General features: G+C 35.5%; 1 protein-coding gene and 1 long non-coding RNA gene across 2 annotated transcripts; one reads left to right on the top strand and one right to left on the bottom strand.

Annotated features, from left to right (window-relative positions):
• Positions 1-5330: 5330 nt before the first annotated feature.
• si:ch211-171h4.6 lies at positions 5331-16983 on the bottom strand. The gene is made up of 3 exons (XM_087295475.1): positions 16799-16983; positions 8650-9202; positions 5331-7195 (listed from the first exon to the last, which is right to left on the bottom strand). The coding sequence occupies exons 2-3, from the start codon at positions 9199-9201 to the stop codon at positions 6683-6685; spliced, it is 1065 nt and encodes a 354-aa protein (XP_087151601.1). The 5' UTR covers position 9202; positions 16799-16983; the 3' UTR covers positions 5331-6682.
• LOC147832475 (uncharacterized) lies at positions 15560-21156 on the top strand. Its single transcript, XR_015516538.1, has 3 exons — positions 15560-17735; positions 17932-18105; positions 20004-21156. It is a non-coding gene; the product is annotated as an uncharacterized LOC147832475 (long non-coding RNA).
• Positions 21157-24301: the final 3145 nt, after the last annotated feature.

The raw sequence follows: 24301 nt of genomic DNA, 5'->3' as shown, positions 1-24301 counted from the left end.
ACACTTTCACTTCTACATTCTACACGCAAGGTCCATATTATGTGACTGCTTTCTCAAAAGATACATTTTAAGAAGGATTTTTAGATAAATCGTATCTTCATCCTCCTTGTCATCCTCCACTTGTTCCAAACCTGTTTGAGTTTTTTTTTTCTGGTATAGATGTATAGCAGATATACTGAAGAATGTTGGTGGGGGGTGGGGGACCGCCAATGACTTCCATTTTTTGTTTATAGATGCTTATTTCCCCAAAATTCTTCAGAGTAACTTATTTTGTGTTTAACAGAAGAAAGAAATTCCTAAAAGTTTAGAACCTTGAGTGTGAACAAAAAGAGAGGGACATTTTCATTTGTTTTGATGAATCATCTCCTTAAGGTCATTGACTATATGAGGAATCATTTCTGCTGGTCTGCTTAACTTTTTAAGCTAGCTGACCTCATTATAGTGGTTTTGCCATGTTATGAATAAACAGAAGTTGCTGGCGAATAGAAAGTTTCATTCTTAAAAATAAAGATTCTTTATTGGCCTCAATGGTCAAATAGAAACTGTAAAAAGAATGAGACCTTTTATTTCACAATTTATTTATTCATATTTTAAATGTTGTTCTGTTCACGGAAAGCTCTTTTGGGGTGCTAAAAGTAATTCTTTTATCTGCACTACCTGACAAACGTCTTGTTGTCGATCCCAGTTGTAAGAGCAACAAGTAATAATTTGACTTGATCATTTGGAAAAGTGGCAGTAGGTAGATTTATCTGATCAATCATCTATTGAACTGCATCCCAATCATCACAAATACTGCCGAAGACCTACTGGAACCCGCATGGACCCAAGATTCCCACATAAATCAGTCAAGTTTGGGGAAGGAAGAATCATGGTTTGGGGTTACATTCAGTGAAAACACTATTGCAAGATATCAGCAGAGTGGATGTCACCATCAACAGCCTGAGGTATCAAGACATTTGTGCTGCCCGTTACATTACAAACCACAGGAGAGGGCAAATTCTTCAGCAGGATAGCGCTCCTTCTCATACTTCAGCCTTCACGTCAAAGTTCCTGAAAGCAAAGGTCAGAGTGCTTCAGGATTGGCCAGCCCAGTCACCAGACATGAACATTATTGAGCATGTCTGGGGTAAGATGAAGGAGGAGGCATTGAAGATTAATCCAAAGAATCATGATGAACTCTGGGAGTCCTGCAAGAACGCTTTCTTTGCCTTTCCAGAGGACTTTATAAATAAATTATTTGAGTTATTGCAGAGATGTATGGATGCAGTCCTCTGAGCTCATAGAAGTCATACACAATATTCATTCTGTTTCCACTGCACAACTTTATATTCTGTACCGTACATTATTTCTGTTAAGTGACAAGACTTTTGTCTAGGCAAAGTCAGACCTTTCTGTGCTGATTAAACAATTAAAAATCAAGGCATGATCATATTTAATTTCGGTAAAAAAGTGTCATTTAGGAACCTTTGTCTTTTATATAAGCCACTTCTGAGACAAAATGATCAACTAGAAGTCAAGTTACTATTTGTTGTTCCTAAAACTTGGATAGGCAACAAGACTTTTGTCAGGTAGTGTATTGCATCACTGTGAAAACCTTATTTTGACTCTTTATTCATAGTGTTCATGGGCTTCTTTCAGAGAGGATCTGACTGATAATCTGAAAACCTCATCATCTACACCAGTAGAACTGCAAACCATGAGAACTGTAGGTTTCTTTGCTGTAAACTGGAAAGATAGATAGATAGATAGAGAGAGAGAGAGAGAGAGAGAGAGAGAGAGAGAAGATAACACCAATCAACTGATCTAGTGTCTCGTTCCTTGACGTTACATTTTACTATGAAGACTGACAGGCTGACTTGCACAGACATGCAAAAAACACTATGCATGAATCTAAATGGTGATTATTTTTGGGGTAACACATTACAATAAGGTTGTATTACGGATTTACTAACATGAACAAATAATAAACAACACATTCATTACAGTATTTGTTGATGTTAGTTAATAAAAATAGAGTTTGTTGTCACAATGCATTAACTAATGTTAACAAGGTTGATATGAAATTGTAATTAATAAAATTTATTGGTCACGTAATTAATGTTAGTAAATACATTAACTAATGAACCCTATTATAAAAAGTGTGACCATTTCTTGAATAGAAAGATGCTGCTTTTATATTAAAAATGATGAATTTTTAATTTAGCATGTTACTTCAAAATAGTGTTAGATGCGTTTGAAAATACTAGGTTAATGCTCAGCTCACACATATACTGTACACATGCATTAGTGCACTCTCCTTTTACATACACACATTTGCTCACATACTTTCTTTTATTTCTTCTTTTGACTCATAGAGTTGGATCTTGATCTCTGCTTAACTTCTGATGTTGAAAAGTTTTACAAAGTGGCATTTTAGCACACTCTAAAAAAACGTTAAGTATTTAAAGGTCACGAAACACCAAAACACATTTTTTGAGCTGTTGACAGTCGTATATGTGTCCCACACTGCTAAAAACACTATTAGGACACCTATATTTCACTAAAAAATGTAAATTGGTTGTTTTTGCGTTATTTCAAGCAAATTCGTACTTCTGGTTTGAAACTAATTTTTGAAGCTGCGTCACTGTCATGACATAATAGCATGTATTCCAGCGTGCAGACTGGGCGTCTGTGCCAGAGTGAGTCTTATTACGTCTTACAGTGTGATGCATTAATGCATGAGTAAGGCTTGGTTCAAACCAATCAGCGCGCTCTATTATGCAACTTCATTAAGATTCATTAGTGTCACTGTATTTACACGACAGAGACGCCACGTTGTGTTGGCAAAACAAGCGTGAAGTGTTGCTTTTACAGTTTGCTGCCGTTAAGTTTTGTTTTCATTTTCTCTCTGTGAGAGCTCATCTGGAGTCACGTGTGGATTAACAGTGTACGCGACGCTCGACAACAATAACTTACGTGTCTAAGGAGGATTATTGTTTACCTGAGAGCTGTTCTCATCTGCAAACGCTGAGATCCGGATTCGCTTGTAGTCTTCTCTTAATAAAGATGCGGCTCTAGTTGCTGGTGATTGTCCTGTCTCTACAGATTTGGTAAGTGAGCGACCAGTGCTCTTTGTTTATTCAGTTTGTTCGTATCGAACTAAGTTAACTATTGCACCGAGTGTAAACATGTTAGCACCACAACCAAACTTTAACCTCGTGTAGGTTTTTCACTGCATTTAGTGACCGGAATAACACACGCAGCTTTCTGACGCTCCCAGCCGTGTGCATCTAAGTTTCCGGGAAATGCGGAGGGTTTTTTTCTCTCATTCGCCGTGCGGTATCAAACATTGCATGAAAAATACACGCTTAGAGCAGATCCTCGAATCAAATATCTCGTTTGTCTCGAGGGGCATGAATGAATTCCCTGAATCAAAGAGCCAAACTGCAGTTAAAGTCCAACATTTAATAATTTGGCAAATAATTCGACTACAGATGTCCATGTAAACACCATCACTTTCTCCTGTGTGTGTATTTTGACTCTGAAACTCGCGCGTGCCCAAATAGACACTCCCACACCATCCCACTTTAGTTCCTCCTGACACTCCCCCCTAAACAGAGCTGGACACGCCCACTTTTCTGACCTTTTCCAAAGTATAGGTGTGAAAACACCCTGCTGAAACAAGGGGGTTTCATGGCCCTTTAACACAATGGTTGAGTTAAAAATATTTGGTGCTTTGTTGGGTTATTTTTAACTTTTATTGAGTTATTTATAAATAACTCAACCAGTTGTGTTAAGTATTTGGTGCTTTGTTGGGTTATTTTGAACCTTTTTTGGGTTATTTATAAACCACTCAACCAGTTTAAAATTTTGAATTTCAACAGTCATTTGATTTAACTGACACAGAAGAGCTGTATTAATGCATAGATATATACACCAGATATAGCATAGGGACCCTGAGCTTGCGTCAATAGCGCCGCCACATTGGTACAGTGCTCCCAGGACAAATGTCATTCAACCGCACTAGTCAAGACAGTGTTATTACGTGAAGATGTGGGACTTTTGCGCTGTCTATGGGTGTAGAAACGAGCAAACAAAGAAATCAAAGCACAAAGGCAGAACATTTCATAGGTAAGATTTTTTTTTTTTTATGACGTTTTTGCATGTTACGAACTTTTGTGCTAAACAGGTCACGTTATTGATGATAACAGTCACTTACTGCATTCAACATGAGGCAAAATAGCTCCAACTCGCTCTAAATACTCGGCTTATGTGAATTTGGTTTAATAAAATCAGCAAACAATGCAAAAAAAAAATATATGACAACGAGATGCTGCGCTGCCAGAAACTTCTAATATTGTCAGCTATTGAAGGAGTCGTTCATAACAGAGATTCATTCACAAACGAATTGCTTCCTCCATCAGTATGAGAAGTGAAAGCAGGAGAGGTGGTGTGTTTCAGGACACGGATTAGATCAAATTTAACAGGGAGGGTGGATAGTACATTTCTGTACACATAAACACACGCTTTTTGTCAGGAATGCCCGTCCGGTCACTGATCCATCAATGTAGAAAAGTGATGTAAAATTATAATTTTCGTAATTAAAAAAAAAAATGCATACTAACATCCAGGAAAACTCCCGATCATAGATATATGTGTATATGTGTATTTCTCTGGCTTTGAATGGCCACAATCCTCCACTGCACCTTGGTCCCGCATTCATTTCAAAGGAGCGCTACCTTGTTCCAATATGGCGGCTCTATTGACGCATTCCTTCCAATAGACACGGTAGGCGACATCTAATGTATCTATGGTATTAATATATGGACATAATGTTGTTTTTGCCTTATACGGTTTATTTAAGCTCTAACGCAATAATATTGTTGTTTTTTTTATCAAATTACTTCTCTGTGTTGTGTTTTTTATATTCTTTTCACCAGCACTCTTAATTATTGATGCTACAAATGCACGCTTCACTGCCAATCTATATTAAATAAATAAAAACGCTTAAGTGTCTGAAACTTAAAATGCAATGGAAATTATTTATTATTATTATTATTTATTATTATTTATAGCATATATCATTTAGGCAGTGAAGATTGTTCATTTTTAAAGAAATCGGGCCTTAAACACCGTTTAAATACAGTTTACGGGAAGCGTTTGATCTGGGTTACTGGTTCATTTAGCTCTGGTGATTCCTGATAAATCAGGGACTGTGCTGAAATAAAGTTAGTGGTTATTGAAATTTATTTACTGGCGTAAGATAAGAAGTTTTAGGATGTCTTTATCAGAAAAGAGGAACAAAAGTCTGTGGTTCCTAAAGTGGAAGAAGTGCATTAATCTACAGAGACTTTTTTTCAGGAAACCTGACCACAGTTTATTGGTTTGCTGTGAAGAAATACTCTGTTAAACAGTTGCTCATTTTAGTATGACAGAAACAGGCTTTGTAAACTGTTTTTGACCTCATGTGTGAATTATGAAAAAAGAAATCAAATTCATCAAAATTACTCTCTATATACACAGTACCAGTTCATTATTTAATGTTTTTTAAAGCGATTGTTCACCCAAAAATACAAATGTACTCACGTTTTACTCCTACAAGCGTTTCCTAACCTTTACAACTTCTTTTACCAGTTGTAAACGAAAGGAGATAGTTTGAAGAAAGCCGAAAGACCAGTAATGACTTCCATAGTAAGAAAAAACAAATACTATGGAAGTCAACATTATATATGTTTGCCAAATTTCTTTGGAAAATATCTTCCTTTGTGTTTAACGGATGAAATAAAGTAATAAACAAGTTAAGGGAGAGTAAATTATGACAGAATTTGGGTGAACTATTTCATGTTTTTTCACGATAAAAGTTCCAGGTAAATGTACAAAATAGTCTTCAACATAGGCTTATCATGAAAAGGTAGCCCTATATACGTTTCTGGAGACGCCAAATTATGTTACCATGTTCGTATGGCTGCATTTCATGTTTTAAATGAGCAACGGGGCAGTATGACGCCATTCCTTTTCATGCATACCAGCTAACCGATTACGTCCATATGGACAGCTCTTCCGCTGTGACCAGTTTGTCCTGTTAGCTCGCCATGTACGTTGGCAGATTTGAGACGCAGAGAGGACTTGACCACGACGACAGGGTTCAAGTCTAAAAGAACGGTTCCAGAAAGCAGGTAGGACAAAGACAGAATCCAAAAAAAATAATAAATAAACAGTAAATAACAGGGTGAGAATGTGGTACAATCTAAAAACATGATAAAAATCAGACGAATGCTTTTCTTTTTCTGGATTGCTTGAAAATGGTTGGTTTGGTTGGGAAAGTGGGTGGACAGATCAATCAATTAAATTGGTTGTGTTTAGGGAAGGAGGATGGTGGGTCAGTCGATCTTTCAGTCAGTCAGTCAACAGTGGCCTCTGGTGGGTTTACGCAAGAACAGCAGGTGCGAATGGCGAAAGAAACTTGAGATCTCAAAAGGCGTTGCGAAAACAAAAACTGCTAAAAAACGTAGCTCCTGGGGCGTATTTCATGGTCTCCAGAAATGTATGTAGGAGGTACATTTTCAGAATGAGCCTGGGTTGACAGTCTTAATGCTTAATTGTCAGACAACATAGATCTTTCACATTAATTTGATCAGTCTTCCCGGTACAATTATACAACTGACTGTCACTGCTAAAGAACAAAGATTACAATATAACTCGTTTAAACTTTAGCCAACCCCCTGGGTCTTCCTCGATTAAGTACTGTAGTCTTCGAAAGGGAATTACAGCTTTCATCCCCCGTGCCTTCCTGAGACTGTACAGTGGGGACTTCTTCCATAAGCGCTCTCCGATAAATCCCTGATATGCTTTGCCTAAAGTTTTGCCTAATATTGAGTCCCATGCAGAAATAGAGCAGCGGGTTGACGCAACTGTTGAAATACGCTGTGCCCTTAGCAATAGGCAGGCCCACTTTGACTATTTGGCTTTTCTTGTCCACCATCTTGGCGAGCAGCAGGCAGTGATATGGGGCCCAGCACAGGAAAAAGGCGACCACGAGTGCAGCGAGAATGCGCAGGGGCTTCGATTTGCCAGAAAACCTTGCTCTGCGTATCCCAATAGCAGCTAGAACGTAGCAGCACAGGATGACCAAGAAAGGCAACAGGAATCCACACAAGAAGCGAATGCTGTACAGGGCGTTCTTTGCCGAATTGTCGCCCTTCGATGATTCTTTAACCTGCACAAAGTAAAAAGGCCTCATTTATATACATGCATATGCACATCTTCTGGGTCATATTCATAAAACATTTAGTCTTACCATTAAGAGTTCACTTAAACAGCAGTACTGTACATCTATTTAGCTTAAGTTTGCAAACTTTTATTTTACTAAGAAATCGAGAAGTGTTAAGGTAAAGGTGCGAAAGTATTACGTTAAAGGTATGTACAGTACGTTTTTGACTCTTCTAATGCATAAAATACCATAATATGTTTTCTGATATTTAGGAAACATGCTAAGTGAACATTCTTGTTTATCTGAAAAACAATGCTGAAGTTAATTATTCTGCTTTGAAAATGTGAGTTACTTGCAGGAACATCTATGTTTTGGTCTCTTTAACCTGCACACTGCCAGTTTAGCCAATTATAATTCAGCACTGCGGGTTGCCTTGTTTAAAAACAAATATTTAATTCATTCATTTATTCAGAAAGGCTCTTAAAGCATGTGCTCGTGACTGAAATGCGACCTCCGGTGGAGAGTAGCAGAATCTGAAATGAGACACAGATTCAGAGTTCCACATGAGGTGGTTATTAACTAGCAAATAATATAAATACTACGTACGTAAACATTAGGTAAGCAGGTTATATTGTATTCCTGTGTCCTAATAATACGCTATGTGATGAGGTTTGCAGTGATAAGCAGTTTGACCATACGAAACATGACAGAAATTTAAATACTACCTTCAGAGGCACAGAATAGTGCACTTACTGCACTCCAGCAAAATTGTAAGCTTGATAACCGAATTAATACATATTGAACCTCTTTAACATTATTAAATGTACATGCTGAATCACTGATATGTGTTGGCTTGCACTGTCACAGTTCTAAAGTTCAATTTTAAACGCTTTATTTATTTTCAAGATCTATGGTAAACTACCAATCTGTTGCTGCTTTCAGTAGTATGGCATTATATGTCATGTAAAATGGCATTCAAACTCACATTGTTAGCATTTAACACTGAATAAAGCACATGAGGTGTACCTGAGGTGAGCATTGTCAGTTTTTTGTTGTTCATCTGTGAGAAATAGAAGCCGTTTCTAATATATTAGTTCTAGGCATTGGTTAGAACAAAAACTCCTCTTAATATTAAAAATATTCCTTCTATCATGTGCCTTTGCTTTTATTTAGAACATGACTTAAATCAGCCTTTAGGCTTGATAGTAGGGCACACTCCTGTTGGTTGTCAATCTTGCAACCTGCGCTTGCATTTGTTTTGATTCAGGAATGCAATACCTAGTTCAACCACTTGGTATCAAACTTACATACTGCATATTTAAGAGTCAAACCGTGTCCTAACTTCATGCAATGCAACACTAGACACATGCAATAAAATATGCAATGTTAACATGCAATAAAAGCTATTTTATTCCATATTAAAAGTTTTTTGTCCTTAACCAATGTAAAGTTGTTCTGACCTCCAGAGAGCACTTGCTCAAATTGTTGTCACCAAGGTAGACCTGCCGGTAAACAAAGTAGGGCGAACTAAAGATCACAGCCACGATCCAAACTCCCACACTGACCACACGAGCAGCACATATTGTCCGTCGTTTCCTGGTGAACACCGGACACCAGACGCAGAGCGCTCGATCCACACTAATGACAGCCAGAAGAAAAACACTGCAGAACATGTTGGCGTACTTGAAGAAACCATTGAACTTGCAGAGAAAGAGTCCAAAAGGCCAGTAGTCAAAGAAGAGGTTTTTAATGAGTGAAATGATTCGGGTGAAGCAGAAGATCAGATCTGCTACTGCAAGGTTGACCAACCAAACGTTGCTGACGTTGGGTTTAAGACGAAAACCTGCCACCCAGATGACCACAGAGTTCCCGCTGATGCCGAAGATGATGGTAATGGTGTACAGGACAATGGTAATATTTTCCATAATGGCATCAACGTCCAGTGTTGATTTCTCATGGTGGGTTGATACATCAATGTGGGAGTGGGTGTGAAGAGTTGTATTGAAGGCCATTCTGAGAGATAAACAAAATAAAGTGTTTTAGATGTCAGTATCAGTGTGTTAGCCTTACGAATATCTATAGACAATTGTACTCCAAAACATTAAGAAAATCCACATTAAGACCATGAAAATCCAAAGCTTGCAGTTTGTCACTTTTGCCTAAATGGATCATCATTTTTTTGTCAACTCATACTTCAGTTTCTTATCAAATCTTCTGACCAATCAAATGCTCTCTGGTATCTGACTTGTCCCACCCCATTAAGACATTATGGCTGCATTTGAGATTGCGTAGGGATACTGTATGTGAAAATCTGTATGTAAGCAGAGTCCAAATATTGTGTTTGACTAACATTAGACGAGAAGTGACCCACTCCTTCCAAGATTTCTGTAGTGTGCATCCAATAGACACTACTATATAATGATGCCACATGAGAGAAGTCATGAACGGGATTTAAAGCAACCTAATTGTCGCAGGTACAGTAGGTCATGTGATAATAACAAATAATGGATGTAGTATGTCCGAATTCTGTTCCCACTAGTCACATTCACACTATATAGAACATACTTTTCTAAGTAGTCATGTAGTAACTTTGAATGTTTTACCTACTCAAGTAGTAGGCGGTTACAGATGCAGCTTAGTAATATGTGCCCTCCATTTTAACCACTCTCTCTGGCAGAATTGGGATAAAAAAGCAATGCTATTGGCTGTTTTTTTGAGAAAGGTGAGGAGCTAATCTATGTCCCACGCTGGCTTCATGTTTGAGTTCAAATTACTTCACACATTGTACAAAACAATCACATTTCAAAGCACTTCACAAGACCTTTAATGGATTACAAGTTGCTTTGCATAAATTGTATGGACAGTATAATTAAGAAAAACGTCTTCATTGCTTTGACAGCACACGCGCAAATCGTCATAATGTAAACGCAAATAACACAACACATTGCTAAGCCTCACATCGCAAACACAAATAGAAAAACATGCTGCAAATCTTCACAACACATGCATATTTTGATTTGACAAAAAGCATGTTGTACTTTTACACAACCTGACGTCATAACGCCTGTCTAAGTTTAAGGAACAACAATTAATAACTTGATTTCTTATTGATCATTTGGCATCAGAAGTGGCTAATTTGAAAGCCAAAGTGCTCTAGATTACGCTTATTTTACCAAAATAAAACATGATCATGCCTTGATTTTTAATTATTCAATCAGCACAGTAAGGTCTGACTTTGCCTTGACAAAAGTCTTTTCATTTAACAGAAACAATGTACAGTCTAGAACAGTGGTTCTCAAAGTGGGGGTCGGGACCCCTTGAGGGGTCACGGAACAATGAAGGGGGGTCGCCTGGTGATTTCCAAAAATCTACTTATTATTATTAGGCCATAAGAAATTACCATATTTTATCCATAACCAACTGAAGAGAAAAAAACAGTCGTTTATAGTTACTATAGTAGCTTATTTACTTGTTCTATTGGATTGCGACCCCCGGGGTAAATACATTATATTAAAGACAGCAATAGCGTCAGATGCAGCAGATTGATCTTATAACACCAGGTTAAACTTTCTGGCCCATTTACAGCACTGAAATACATAAAAAATATTGGTGTGTGTGTGTGCGCCATTGCATGCAAGTTTTCTGTATTTATAACCACCTCAGAGGATATTGGGGGTCGCGAGTCAATGGCATTGTTATTTTAGGGGTCGCGTGCTGAAAAGTTTGGGAACCCCTGGTCTAGAATATAACGTCATGCAGAAAAAATAATATATTGTGTATGACTCCCATGAGCTTGGAGGATTGCATCCATCTCTGCAATAACTCAAATACCTTATTACCAATAAACTTCTTAATAAAGTCATCTGGAATGGCAAAGAAAGTGTTGCAAGATTCCTAAAGTTCATCAAGATTCTTTGGATTCTTCTTCAATGCCTCCTCTTTCATCTTACCCGAGACATGCTCAATAATGTTCATGTCTTGTGACTGGGCTGGCCAATCCTGGAGCACCTTGACCTTCTTTGCTTAGGAACTTTGATGTGGAGGCTGAAGTATGAGAAGGAGCGCTATCCTGCTGAAGAATTTGCCCTCTCCTGTGGTTTGTAATGTAATGGGCAGCACAAATGTTTTAATACCTCAGGCTGTTGATGTAGACATCCACTCTGCAGATCTCTTGCACACATATACTGAATGTAATCCTAAACCATGATATTTCCTTCACCAAACTTGACTGATTTCTCTGAGAATCTTGGGTCCAGGTTCCAGTAGGTCTTCTGCAGTATTTGTGATGATTGGGATGCAGTTCAACAGATGATTGATCTGAAGAATCTACCTTCTAACGCTTCCAAATAATCAACTAGAAGTCAAGTTATTATTTGTCACTCTTACAACTGGGATGTCTTTTCTATCGTTAGCCTACTAAAAGGGCCTATAGCTATATTTTAAATAGCTTATTCTTATCTGCGATTTATTAGAATTTAACAGTGCTCATTGTGAACTTATTTTCATTCAAATCAAAATCAAATCACTTTTATTTTCACATCATCAGCAGCACAAGTGCTATGATGAGTGAAAAGCTTAGGTGCTGGCTCCAGACAGAGCAAAATACAGACAGTGCAAATACAACAACAATGTGAAATTGACAGCGATATGTGCAATGAATAGGTGTCCACATACTTGTAGGCAGTATTGTTTCAAGTATGGATTGGTTAAAGTGCAGTGCATACATATTGATGGTGTGCAGTGAGGGGTATGGAAGAGTCTGTGTGTGGTGTGTTAAGTGTTCATCAGCCTGATAGTCTGAGGCAAGAAACTTTCCTTCAGCCGGCTGGTGCGTGATCGGATGCTGCGGAATCGTCTGCCTGAGGGTAGCAGAGAGAAAAGTCTATGGCTTTGGTGGCTGGAGTCACTGATAATTCTCTTGGATTTCCTCATGCACCGCCTGGTGTAAATGTCCTGGAGGGGGGGAAGCTCACCTCCTATTATACGTCCCGCAGTACTCATATTTAGTTGAGGATACTTCGTCAGTTTAGTTATCTAATAACAACTCACAGTAAATCATCAGTTTATTTAAGCTAATAATATGCAAAAGACAAAGGAATCATTTAATCAGGGTGTTAAAATAAACAAAAAGCTCACCTTCACGTCACCTACAACTTCCCTGAGCAATAGTCACTGCACAATTGGCAAATCCGAGCCATCTGTCACAGATTTTCAGTTCATCTCCTACAATATGTTTCCATTGTGGTCCATGCTATTTACAGCGCATTATTCTATTTGTGTTGTAAAGATTTGAGCGCATTTTTTCTATTTGTGTTTGCATTGTGAGTATTTGCAGCACACGTGTTTTCTTTAGTTGCAGCACACTAAGCTCTCCGGCCACCGTAATATTGTGTGCAAATACTTAACAAGAACTACCAGACAAGAAGTGAGTAAATATGAGCAAGAATATAATCATATGTCATATCTCAAGTTTTTCCTCTTATGCGCTCAACACCTTTTCTTTGTGTATTTATAGGGTGGTTAACATTTTCATTTAAATATAGTACAGTAGGATTAAATATTTATATAGTTTAATATAGTCTCACATGACAGCTATACCAGCTCTTACTCAGAGTCTGTTTCAAAAGATCTGTCTGGAAAAAAGGGGGAAAAAAAATCTCTGAACCTTTCACCTTCAACAAAATACAGAAGTGGAAGGAAACACACAGGCACACAGTCTTAAAAAGGAATCTCTTGAGTCTAATTTAGAGAATGCATGTAATAAATTGTACGTTCTTAACGCTTAATATTGGTATTAATGAGAAAATTAACTTAATTAAAAATAAAACTTCATCATTTACTCACTCTTTACTGGTTCGGAAACTATTTGAGTTTCTTCTGTTAACACAAAATAAGATGCAGTGAAATATCTACACTGTAAAAAATTATCAGTTAGTCATGACAACATATTCATGCACTCATTTATTTTCTTTTCGGCTAAGTCCCTTCATTAATTTGGGGTCACCACAGCGGTTTTAGTTATTTCTAACTTATTAAACTACGTTAATACTGTTCCAACTTAATTGTATGAGTTACGCAAGCTCTATGCAAGTCAGTTTAATATTAATATGAGGTCTATTTTTGATTCAGCTTAAAAAATGAAGGTAACCAGATTTATTTTACAGTTTACCACTCATTGACTTCCAATGTTTTTTTCTCTTCTAAGGATGTTAATGAGTGCCAGCAACAAACATTCTTCAAAATATCTTCTTTTGTGTTCAACAAAAAGAAAAAAAAATTACATGAGGGAAAGTCCATGATGAGGTTTTTAAAATACTCTCTTTAACAAGCAGGGACAGAAATATTTGTTTGTCTGTGTTTACTAATTTATAACTGTGGTCTATCAATATCAAGTGATATTTTGAACAAATGTACAACAACTTCAAAGTTATTTTACCTTAAAAATAAACTGCACATTGTTACTTTTGACCTCGTCAGTAGACACAAAAGTAACACATGGGTGGGTCAAAAGTAACAAGGGTTTGTGCTAGATTTACTGGCTTAAGCTTGTTTATTTTAAATACAGCTGACTATGGCCTTCTTAATATGTTCACTGAAAGCATATTTTGTCCTTTATCTATACTTGCATCTTAAGTTTACATTACAGTTCGATCCAATGTTTAAAAAGTAGCTTAACAATGCAAACTTTTATTTTTTAGATTTTTTTATTATTATTGGCATTTCGAATTAATTTATGTTTACTTTAAACACTGCAAACTCTAATGTAGAAATGAAGAATAAGGTATGGCTATTACCAGTAGGTCAAAAATATGTGTTACTTCCACCCTCAAATGAACACATCGTTCTAGTACACTTATTTTTAATGAGCGATACTTCTTCATAAGTGTTATCGCATGCTCATATTCCAAGCTACACCATAAAATAGTTTAAATATGAGTTGTCTGGCAACTAAAAGGTTTCAGCATATAAAACTGGTTTAAAAGTTGGTTTAGAAGCTAATGCAAGTTATTATGAATTGCTCCACTGAATAATGTGAGGTCACAACATCTTTGTATTTAGAGTATTGAGATTATATTTAGCAGTTACTCACACTAAATGTTATAGCAAAAAAGAGAACTGCGTGTCCTTAATCACACATTGTAAAACCTGCTGATAATCCATTAAAAAAAAAAAAAAACAGGTGTCAGCATTAGAATCAGTTGTGTTTCTCCTTTTACGCTAAACACAAAGCAGTAATTGTAAAACACTCAACGTTTGTTCAAACTGCTTACTTAAAATGAGCTGAAACAACACAATTTTTGAGTTTTTTGGGGGGAGGTACAACTTAATTGTTTTATATTCAACCCACTTCAATTTGTAAACACTAATAAGTTAACTTAAATTCTTCTTGTTGTCTCAACACAGACCGATTGTGTGGACCCAGCATTTTTACAGTGAACCATTATGAGTTAAGGGAGCAGTTCACACAATTTCCTCAACATTGCCTCTCACTCAAGTGGTTCTAAACTTTTATGATTTTCTTTCTTCGGTTGAACACAAAACAAGAAGATATTTTGAAGAATGTTGAGGCTAAAAATACAATAGAAGTCAATGACAAGTGGAGAATGAAATATTTTTGCTGCTTGTTCAAACTACTTATTTAAAATGAGCTGCAACAACACATTTTTTGAGTTTTTTTGTGGATTGAACTTAGTTGTTTTAAGTTCAATCCACTTGAATTTGGAAAAACTAATAAGTTAACTTAAATTCTTTATGTTGGCTTAACACAAATTGATTGTGTGGACCCAGCATTTTTTACAGTGAACCATTACGATTTAAAGGGACTTTTCACACAATTTCCTCAACATTTCCTCACACTCAAGCGGTTCTAAACTTTCAAGAATTTCTTTCTTCGGTTGAACACAAAACAGGAAGATATTTTGCAGAATGTTGAGGCTAAAATTACAATAGAGGTCAATGACAAGTGGAGAATTAAATATTTTTTTTGCTGTTTGTTCAATCTACTTATTTAAAATGAGCTGAAACAACACAATGCTTGAGTTTTGTTGTGACAACTTAATTGTTTTATGTTAAATCCACTCATATTTGTAAAAAAACAATAAGTTAACTTAAATTCTTTGTGTTGTCTCCACACAGGATTTTTTACAGTAAATCATTATAATTTAAAGGGGCAGTTCACACAATTTCTCAAAATTACCTCACTCAAGCGGTTCTAAACTTTTATGAATTTCTTTCTTTGGTTGAACAAAACAAGAAGATATTTTGAAGAATGTTGGGGGGAAAGACCAAAACTACTATAGAAGTCAATGATAAGTAGCCTCAAAAATATTTTTGCTGTTTGTTCAATCTACTTCTTTAAAACGAGCTGAAACAACACAATTCTTCAGTTTTTTTTTTTTTTAAGTTAAATTACACTTAAATTAAGTTAATTAGGTTAAATCCACTTAAATTTGTAAAGACTTACTCCAGTAGTTCTAATTTTTTATGAATTTCTTTCTTTGGTTGAACACAAAACAGGAAGATATTTTGCAGAATGTTGAGGCTAAAATTACAATAGAGGTCAATGACAAGTGGAGAATTAAATATTTTTTTGCTGTTTGTTCAATCTACTTATTTAAAATGAGCTGAAACAACACAATGCTTGAGTTTTGTTGTGACAACTTAATTGTTTTATGTTAAATCCACTCATATTTGTAAAAAACAATAAGTTAACTTAAATTCTTTATGTTGTCTCCACACAGGATTTTATACAGTAAATCATTATAATTTAAAGGGGCTGTTCACACAATTTCTCAACATTACCTCACTCAAGCGGTTCTAAACTTTTATGAATATCTTTCTTTGGTTGAACAAAACAAGAAGATATTTTGAAGAATGTTGGGGGGAAAGACCAAAACTACTATAGAAGTCAATGATAAGTAGACTCAAAAATATTTTTGCTGTTTGTTCAATCTACTTCTTTAAAACGAGCTGAAACAACACAATTCTTCAGATTTTTAGTTTTTAAGTTAAATTACACTTAAATTAAGTTAATTAAGTTAAATCCACTTAAATTTGTAAAGACTAACTCCAGTGGCTCTAATTTTTTATGAATTTCTTTCTTTGGTTGAACACAAAACAAGAAGATATTTTGAAGAATGTTATGGGGGCTAAGGGTAAAAATACAAAAAAGTCAATAACAAGTAGAGAATTAAACATTTTTGCTGCTTGTTCAAACTACTTATTTAAAAATGAGTTGAGAACACAACTGTGTTTAGGAAAACTTAATTGTTTCATTTTCAATCCTCTTAAAATTGTTAAATCCAGTAAATTAACTTAAATGATTTGCATTGAGATGACATGAAAGGATTGTGTGGAACCCAGCATCTTTTACAGGGTAAATATTGACAAAACGGGGTGAACTATATAAGAATTTCAATATAAAAGTATAAATCAATTCTAAAAGTTATTGGCATATATAAACAAACACACAATATAACTTGACATAAAAGTTATTTACAAAAATCACATCCTGAATTGTATTGCAGAATGACAGTACAAACAAAAAAGATTCATATAGAGTCTGAAACAACTTTATACAGTACTTTTCAATGTAGTCCGCGCTCTTACCTTCAGTCTGAATGAAGTCTTGCTCAGTGATTCAGTCTTTGAGGAAACACCACTGCATAGTACTGCAATTTGTGAATGTGGTTCTTGCGTCGTCTTGATCAGTGTGCAGACAAATAAAAAATCATTGAGTTCATTGACATCACTTCCAGCTGCTCTCCCTCTCTCTGTCTAAAGCATTTTCTCCCATTTCTTGTCATGTGGTCAATAAGTGTTTTCTTTAGAGACAAAGCAGAAGACAAGCAGGAAGGAGGAGGAGACACGCAGATGAACAAACAGAAAATACATTTGTGTGTTTACATCATCGTGCCTCTGGGAGAGATAAAAACACGATATCCTGTCTGAAACACTTTAGATACACTCAAGCAGTACTCCGAAACATCAGATTCCTTCAATTTTAAAGTTAAAAAAACTGAATCAAACCATTACTTATATTAATACTTCTACCCCTCATTTGTTAAGAGTATAATATTTTACATCAATTCAAAAGTATTTGGATAGGATTGTGTGGTCTTCTTTGTTAAAATAGACCACATGATCTTAAACAAATATTTTTGAATGGGAATAGAAAAGTTTTTGTGTTGTATTTTGGGATAAATGACACATTTGATATATTAGCTATTGACCTGTCACTAAGGTATCAGCAGTTTAGCTTTGGCCAACATAGGCTCATTCTGAAAACAGCCTTATATAAACTTCTGGAGATCGTGAATGATGTATTCAGAAGTACGTATGGCAGCATTTCGTCTCTAAAACTAACAATATGGGGCGGTATGACGCCGTTTCTTTTCGTGCTGACCGCTTACCTCTGTATGGACCACTTTCCTATTACTAGTTTGTCCAGTTAGCTCTCCATGTACATCAGTGGACTTGAGATGCAGAGAGGAGTTGACCATGACGACTGGGTTCTGGTCTGGCGAAGAGTGGTTCCAGAAAGCACGTAAGACAGAAGCTAAAAAATAAAACAAACAATCAAATAACAGGCTGCGAATGTGGTAAAATCTGAAAGTGTAGTAAAAATCAGGAGAGGGCTTTTCTTTTTTTGGATTGCTTTCGAAAAATGTTGGGTTTAGGTGAAGTGGGTGGTCACTGGTCAATCTGGTCAAGCTTTTGAAAACACATTTGTTTGTTTTTAGGGAAAGAGGAGGTTGGGTCAGTCGATCAATCAGTCAGTCAACAGCGGCCTCTGGTGGATTTATGCAAGAACAGCAGGCACGAATGGCACTTTTGAGAGAAATTTGAGATCTCTAAAAGTGTAAACTGTGGCTTCCAGTGACCGTGGTGATCTTCAGAAATGTATACAGCGGAATGTTTTACGAATTCAGCTCCTTTACACTCAAAGTAAAATAACTTGTTGGCGTAACTTAATTTAATTTAATTTGACACACATTTCCACTCATTTGAATTTTTTCACCTTCTGCAGGCAAACACATTATTCTTATTCTTCATCCAACTATTCAGACAACCAGAATGTTTTTTTTTTTTAATTCAAACTTAACAACTGGTAAAAATATGCCCGAAGACTATAAAATACAGACGTGTCACTCATATACTTTTGAATGGGGAAAAGTGTAACTGTCAGTATGGCGAATCAAGCCCCACCTTTTAGTACAGGAGCCAATCAGCGATTGCGTTATGGCGAATAATGCCCGCCTTGTAGTACAGGAGCCAATCAGCGATCGCTATATGGCGAATAAAGCTCGCTTTCTAGTACAGTTGCAGATTTTGTGTGATACAAACATTTAGAAATCAAACTAAATAGACAGTTCTTATTTAATGTTATTGGTTATTCGTAATTTGAAATAAAATGGTAAGCTTGGCAAGTAATTTTGAAGAATTTGATGTTTTCCCATTCAAACAGAATTCCCACTGCCCGAGAGGCGTTTCAAAGATGACCGCCGAGTGAAATGACTTTGATATGCCTAGCAAAGAGCTTAGAATCACCAAGAGGCGACACTCAATAGAACGTTCCATTGCAACAGCAGCGCCCAGCAACAACCCCGAAATTCCTCCATTTTGGAGAGAAAGAGATTGGCCGTCCATTGGATCTTATTGCTGTCGCGATGGCAAGCAGCTGCTTTGTTTTTTATTTATTTATTTAAAAAGCTCATTAAAGCTGAGATAAAACCTGAAAGGCGACAATTAAACACTTACTATCACAATTATCAGCACTTTTAATAGTTTATTTTACAGACTGATAACATGCTGTTGTTCTATTGCAATTTTCATTCCAAAATGGCTGCCGCGTGACACTAGTGGCATCTAGTGGCTGTTTCCCAAATCGCACTAGAATGTCGCCTCTTGGTGATTTTGTGCTCTTTGTGCCTACTGATCTCTGAACTAGCATTAGCATAGCTGTGGCTCACTTAGTTATACAACAAACATTAATAATTGTCAAAAAATCATTTTAAACAAGTAGTTTTGAATAATGTATTTGCCAAAATGAATGAACAATGAACTGTAGGCTTACAGTTTTTAATAAGCTTTGTTAACGTTAGTAAATGCGTTAGCAATAATAGAGTTAACTAAATGAACCTTATTGTAAAGTGTGACCTGTATTTTTATGTACTAGTGGTTATTTACTTCTTTAATTTTCTTTAGCTTAGTTCCTAATTTCAGGGGTCACCACAGCGGAATGAACCGTCAACTATTTCAGCATATGTTTTTACACAGCGGATGCCCTTCCAGCTGCAACCCAGTACTGGGAAACACGCATACACTTTCACATTCACACACATACACTACGGGCATATTTCTTTACCCAATTCACCTATAGTGCATGTCTTTGGACTGCGGGAGAAACAGGAGCGCTTAGAGGAAACCCACACTAACACAAGGAGAACATGCAAACTCCACACAGAAATGCCTACTGACCCAGCCGGGACTTAAACCAGCAACCTTCTTGCTGTCAGTGCTAACCACTCTAGATGTTTTATTAATACTTATACTTTTTAGTTGGTGTCTATACTTAAATATTAGTAATTAATCATTAGATACTATTACTTATCCATCAGATATCCATATTTTTATTTATGTATTTGACTTCAACTGTCTTCATTTGTTGTTACTTCTTTTTATTAGATTATAGTGCTTTCACCATCTTATTTTATTATATACTAGTCAGAATTGCTTTTTTAAATGTCTTATGTTCTGACTAGTCACAGACACAGAAGACAGCAATAAATTCATTTGTTCATTTTCTTTTCAGATTAGTCCCTTTATTAATCTGGGGTCACCAAAGTGGAATGAACTGCCAACTTATCCAGCATAGGATTTGTGGGGGAAACCGGAGCACCCAGAGGAATCCCACCCGAACACGGGGAGAACATGCAAACTCCTCACAGAAACGCCAACTGACCCAGCCGAGGCTTGAACCAGAGACTTTCTTGCTGTGAGGCGAACACAGTGCAGCAGACAGCAATAAATGATCTTACTAAAATAAAATATTAGTTACACTTCGAATAAGTATCTAATATACAGTATGTGTATTAGTATCCACTGAATAAGTTCCAGTGGCAAAGCAATAAGAACTATCTATTTAATAGGTTCATGTCAAAAAAGTACATACTAGAATCGAATAAGTCCTAGAATCTAATGACATAATAAATGATGACTGTCATGTTTACTATACGCAAATCAAATAAACACTTGCATCTAGTAATTAAGTGCAAGTCTCTAATAGCCTAATTGGTGTCAACGAAAGTACCTAATGAATACCTTATACTGAATAATGACTAGTATATAAAATATATAATAGTCACAATTAGTCAAACCCAAATAGTTGATATTTCAAAGGCAGATGTTCATAGCTTATATGGAAAAAATGTGAAATTTGTCACTATTATCAACATTACTAGTCAACACCTGAAATATATACAGGTATCTGAACAATGTGTACTATTAATTAATGAAAAAGTACTTATACGTACTTACTAGGAAAGATATAATGATTGCAACATCTTAACAATAAAGCAAATAATCAATGAAAATAACATTACACACATAGATTAATGTTAAAAATGGCTGGCCAGAATTAGTTTATCCCAAGGTTGTTTTAGTAAATTAAAGTTAAGACGTCCCACAGACAAAAAAACATTTAAAAATAAAATTAAAAATTCACAATAAATAAAAGAAGAAAAATGAAACTAACAACAGTCAATGAAAAACGAACTGAAATAAAATAACAATTAGCAAAATAATTCATGTTATTTTCAGAATTAATAAGCACTTGTTCTGGGGTGGAAATTCTGACCAGCGGCTGTTCAGAGAAACAACAGTAGATGGCACTTTTATAGAATAGAAAATTAATTAAAAGAATTTATTAATTGAAAAAATGTTTTGAAATTAAACTATTCATTTGCAAAAAAAAAAAATAAAATAAAAAGAACAATATGCATGATAAAGTACATACACTATTTGTCTTAATTCTTAATAATTATTAATTATTTTATCTTTTATTCCTTTAAGTTGCATTTCGAACTACTAAATTGAAACTGTTGTCTATATATATATATATATATATATATATATATATATATATATATATATATATATATATATATATATATATATATATTTATTTATTTATATATATACACGCAACACACGCCTCGCACCAGTGCTATACAGTACTGCTACGAGTGTGATATTGCTCATATATATATATATATATATATATATATATATATATATATATATATATATATATATATATATATGTGTGTGTGTGTGTGTGTGTGTGTGTGTGTGTGTGTGTGTGTGTGTGTATGATATGCAGATATCTATGTATCTGTGTATCAATGTGTCTATGTATCTATGGGTATATATGTAAAGAAATGCAGCACTTTAAAAGCGATGACAACAAATGGTGTTTTATGTTACTTTAACTAATTTTAATCAGTTCAATCAACTCAAAGTTGCATGTAATATTTTTAGTTGAGAATGTTGGAAAGCAGCAGCTATTGATTTCCATACTGTTTCTTGTTTTCTTGTGGAAGTCAATTGCTGATGGTTTCCAACATTCTTCTAAATATCTACGTTTGTGTTCAACTCAAGAAATAAACTGTAAAAGGTTTTGCAAGTGGAGGATGAGTAAATGACGACGGATACTCACATAAGGTTTGACCATTACATCATCTGGAGCGGTAGTTTCCAAATGTTGAACTTTGCTGCCACCTACTGCTGTGTACAAGTTTGACAGAGCAAATTTGAATCTCTTTGGTCTGACAACCATAATTGTTGGTGATAATAACGAATAAACCAGTGACAATTAACTGATTTGGATATGAGCAAATATTCAAATTAAAATTGTAAAGTGGGCATTCATTAATACTATTTAAGGTGGAATCACATTATATGTGAGAAACAAAAATTACCAAGTTTAAAATGTAAATGTAAATGTTAAAATGTAAAACAAATATAAGTAAACATCTCAGTAGTAACACAGTTTCCCAAATGAATACCTCATATTAGTCTTTTGCACATTTTACGAGTTTGTTACATCCATAGTTGGCAAACTTGGTAATCTAAAATCAATTCAATATAGCATGTGTATGACACTGTTTACTTCTCTAACTCAGCTAACAATTTTGAGTTCTAAAACATTCCTTAACGTTGTCCCTTCGTTGGATAACGTTTTATTATGTTCTCAGAACAATCAAAACAGCCAGCATGTTTTAGGTTTTAACATTATATTTTGGTCATAAAAACATTTTTTAAAACGTTTTCATGAAGTTCCAGTTCCTTGTTATATTAATGTTTACAACATAATTTATAGTTTTATTATAACATTCTATCCACATTTTATAAATGTTCATAGAACGTTTCCCTCATTAAATTAGAAAAACCTTATGATGGAATGTTCTTAAAACGTTTACAAGTGTTCATTTTTTAGATTATGCCCTTTTTTAGTTATATTAATGCTATTCTAAATGTTTTCGTTATACATTTCAGTCTCATGTTATATTAACATGCTCAATACATTATTAGAACATTCCCTCAACATTGTATTAATGGTCCATGAACGTTTTTATATCAAATTAAAAGAATGTTTCAAAAACATTCATTCATTCATTTTCTTGTCGGCTTAGTCCCTTTATTTATCCAGGGTCGCCACAGTGGAATGAACCGCCAACTTATCCAGCAAGTTTTTACACAGCGGATGCCCTTCCAGTTGCAACCTATCTCTGGGAAACATCCACACACACATTCACACACACACACTACAGACAATTTAGCCTACCCAATTCACCTGAACCTCATGTCTTTGGACTGTGGGGGAATCCAGAGCACCCGGAGGAAACCTCAAGCGAACGTAGGGAGAACATGCAAACTCCACACAGAAAAGCCAACTGAGCCGAGGCTCGAGCCTCTTGCTGTGAGGCGACAGCACTACCTACTGCGCCACTGCTTCGTCCCTGTTCCAAAAACAGTCATTTTAATAACATTAACTAACATTTACACATTTCTAGAACATTGTGTAATGTTGCCTGTTCGCTATGAATTTGTCAACAAAATGAAAAATGAATTTTGACCATGAGTTTATCAAATGTCATGATTTGTATTTTGTAAAAGAATAAAAATGAGCACGCCCCTAATGAGGAAATCTGCATATTTAGGCAACATTTCAGAAAAGAACGCGAAAATTTTAATATTCATTTATTGTACAGTTCATCTCTGCTGTATCTCATTTATTGTTCATAAATGAATATTTTTCTGTTGAACAGTGGCGCAGTGAGTAGCGCTGTCGCCTCACAGCAAGAAGGTCGCTGGATCAGTTGGTGTTTCTGTGTTTGTGTGCATGTTTTCCCCGTGTTCGCGTGTGTTTCCTCCAGGTGCTCCAGTTTCTCCTACAAGTCCAAAGACATGTGGTACAGGTGAAATGGGTAAGCTAAATTGTCCATAGTGTATGTGTGTGGATGGGAGTGTATGGGTGTTTCCTAGTGATGGGTTGCAGCTGGAAGGGCATACACTGTGTAAAACATATGCTGGATAAGTTGGTGGTTCATTCCGCAGTGGAAATAATGAATAATGAATAAATGGATTTAACCGAAGCAAAATGAATGAATTAGGGTTAATGTTCATCAATAAGATAAGTTTTGTCCTAAAAGTGGTCTTGATATTTACCATGATTACTGAATAGAGATATGACAGAAGACAGATGTTCTATTTTCCAGGGACAGTTTAAATTTTTGTTGTCTTGTCCTCATCTGGAGCTGTTTTTGTTCAAAATGTACATGCTTTTTGATAAAAGGACTAAGCCAAAAAGAAAATGAAATAATTAATACAAATACCACTGACATCTATATAAGTCATTGTTTTCCAACATTCTTAAAAAAAACTTCTTAAGATGTGCTCAACAAAAGCCAAACAGGTTCAGAACAAATGTTGAGAGAATTTTCAGTTTTCGATGCTCCATTCCTTTATTTTGCTCTTATTTTAGCTTAAATGAAAGTAGATTTTTTTCTCATTTCCTTTATTGTCAATTTTGTAATAGCTAAATTTTGA

This window comes from Danio rerio, chromosome 19, assembly GCF_052040795.2.
Source record: "Danio rerio strain M-AB ecotype USA chromosome 19, GRCz13ab, whole genome shotgun sequence".
Lineage (NCBI taxonomy): Eukaryota > Metazoa > Chordata > Actinopteri > Cypriniformes > Danionidae > Danio > Danio rerio.
This window is presented reverse-complemented; position numbering and strand designations above follow the sequence as displayed.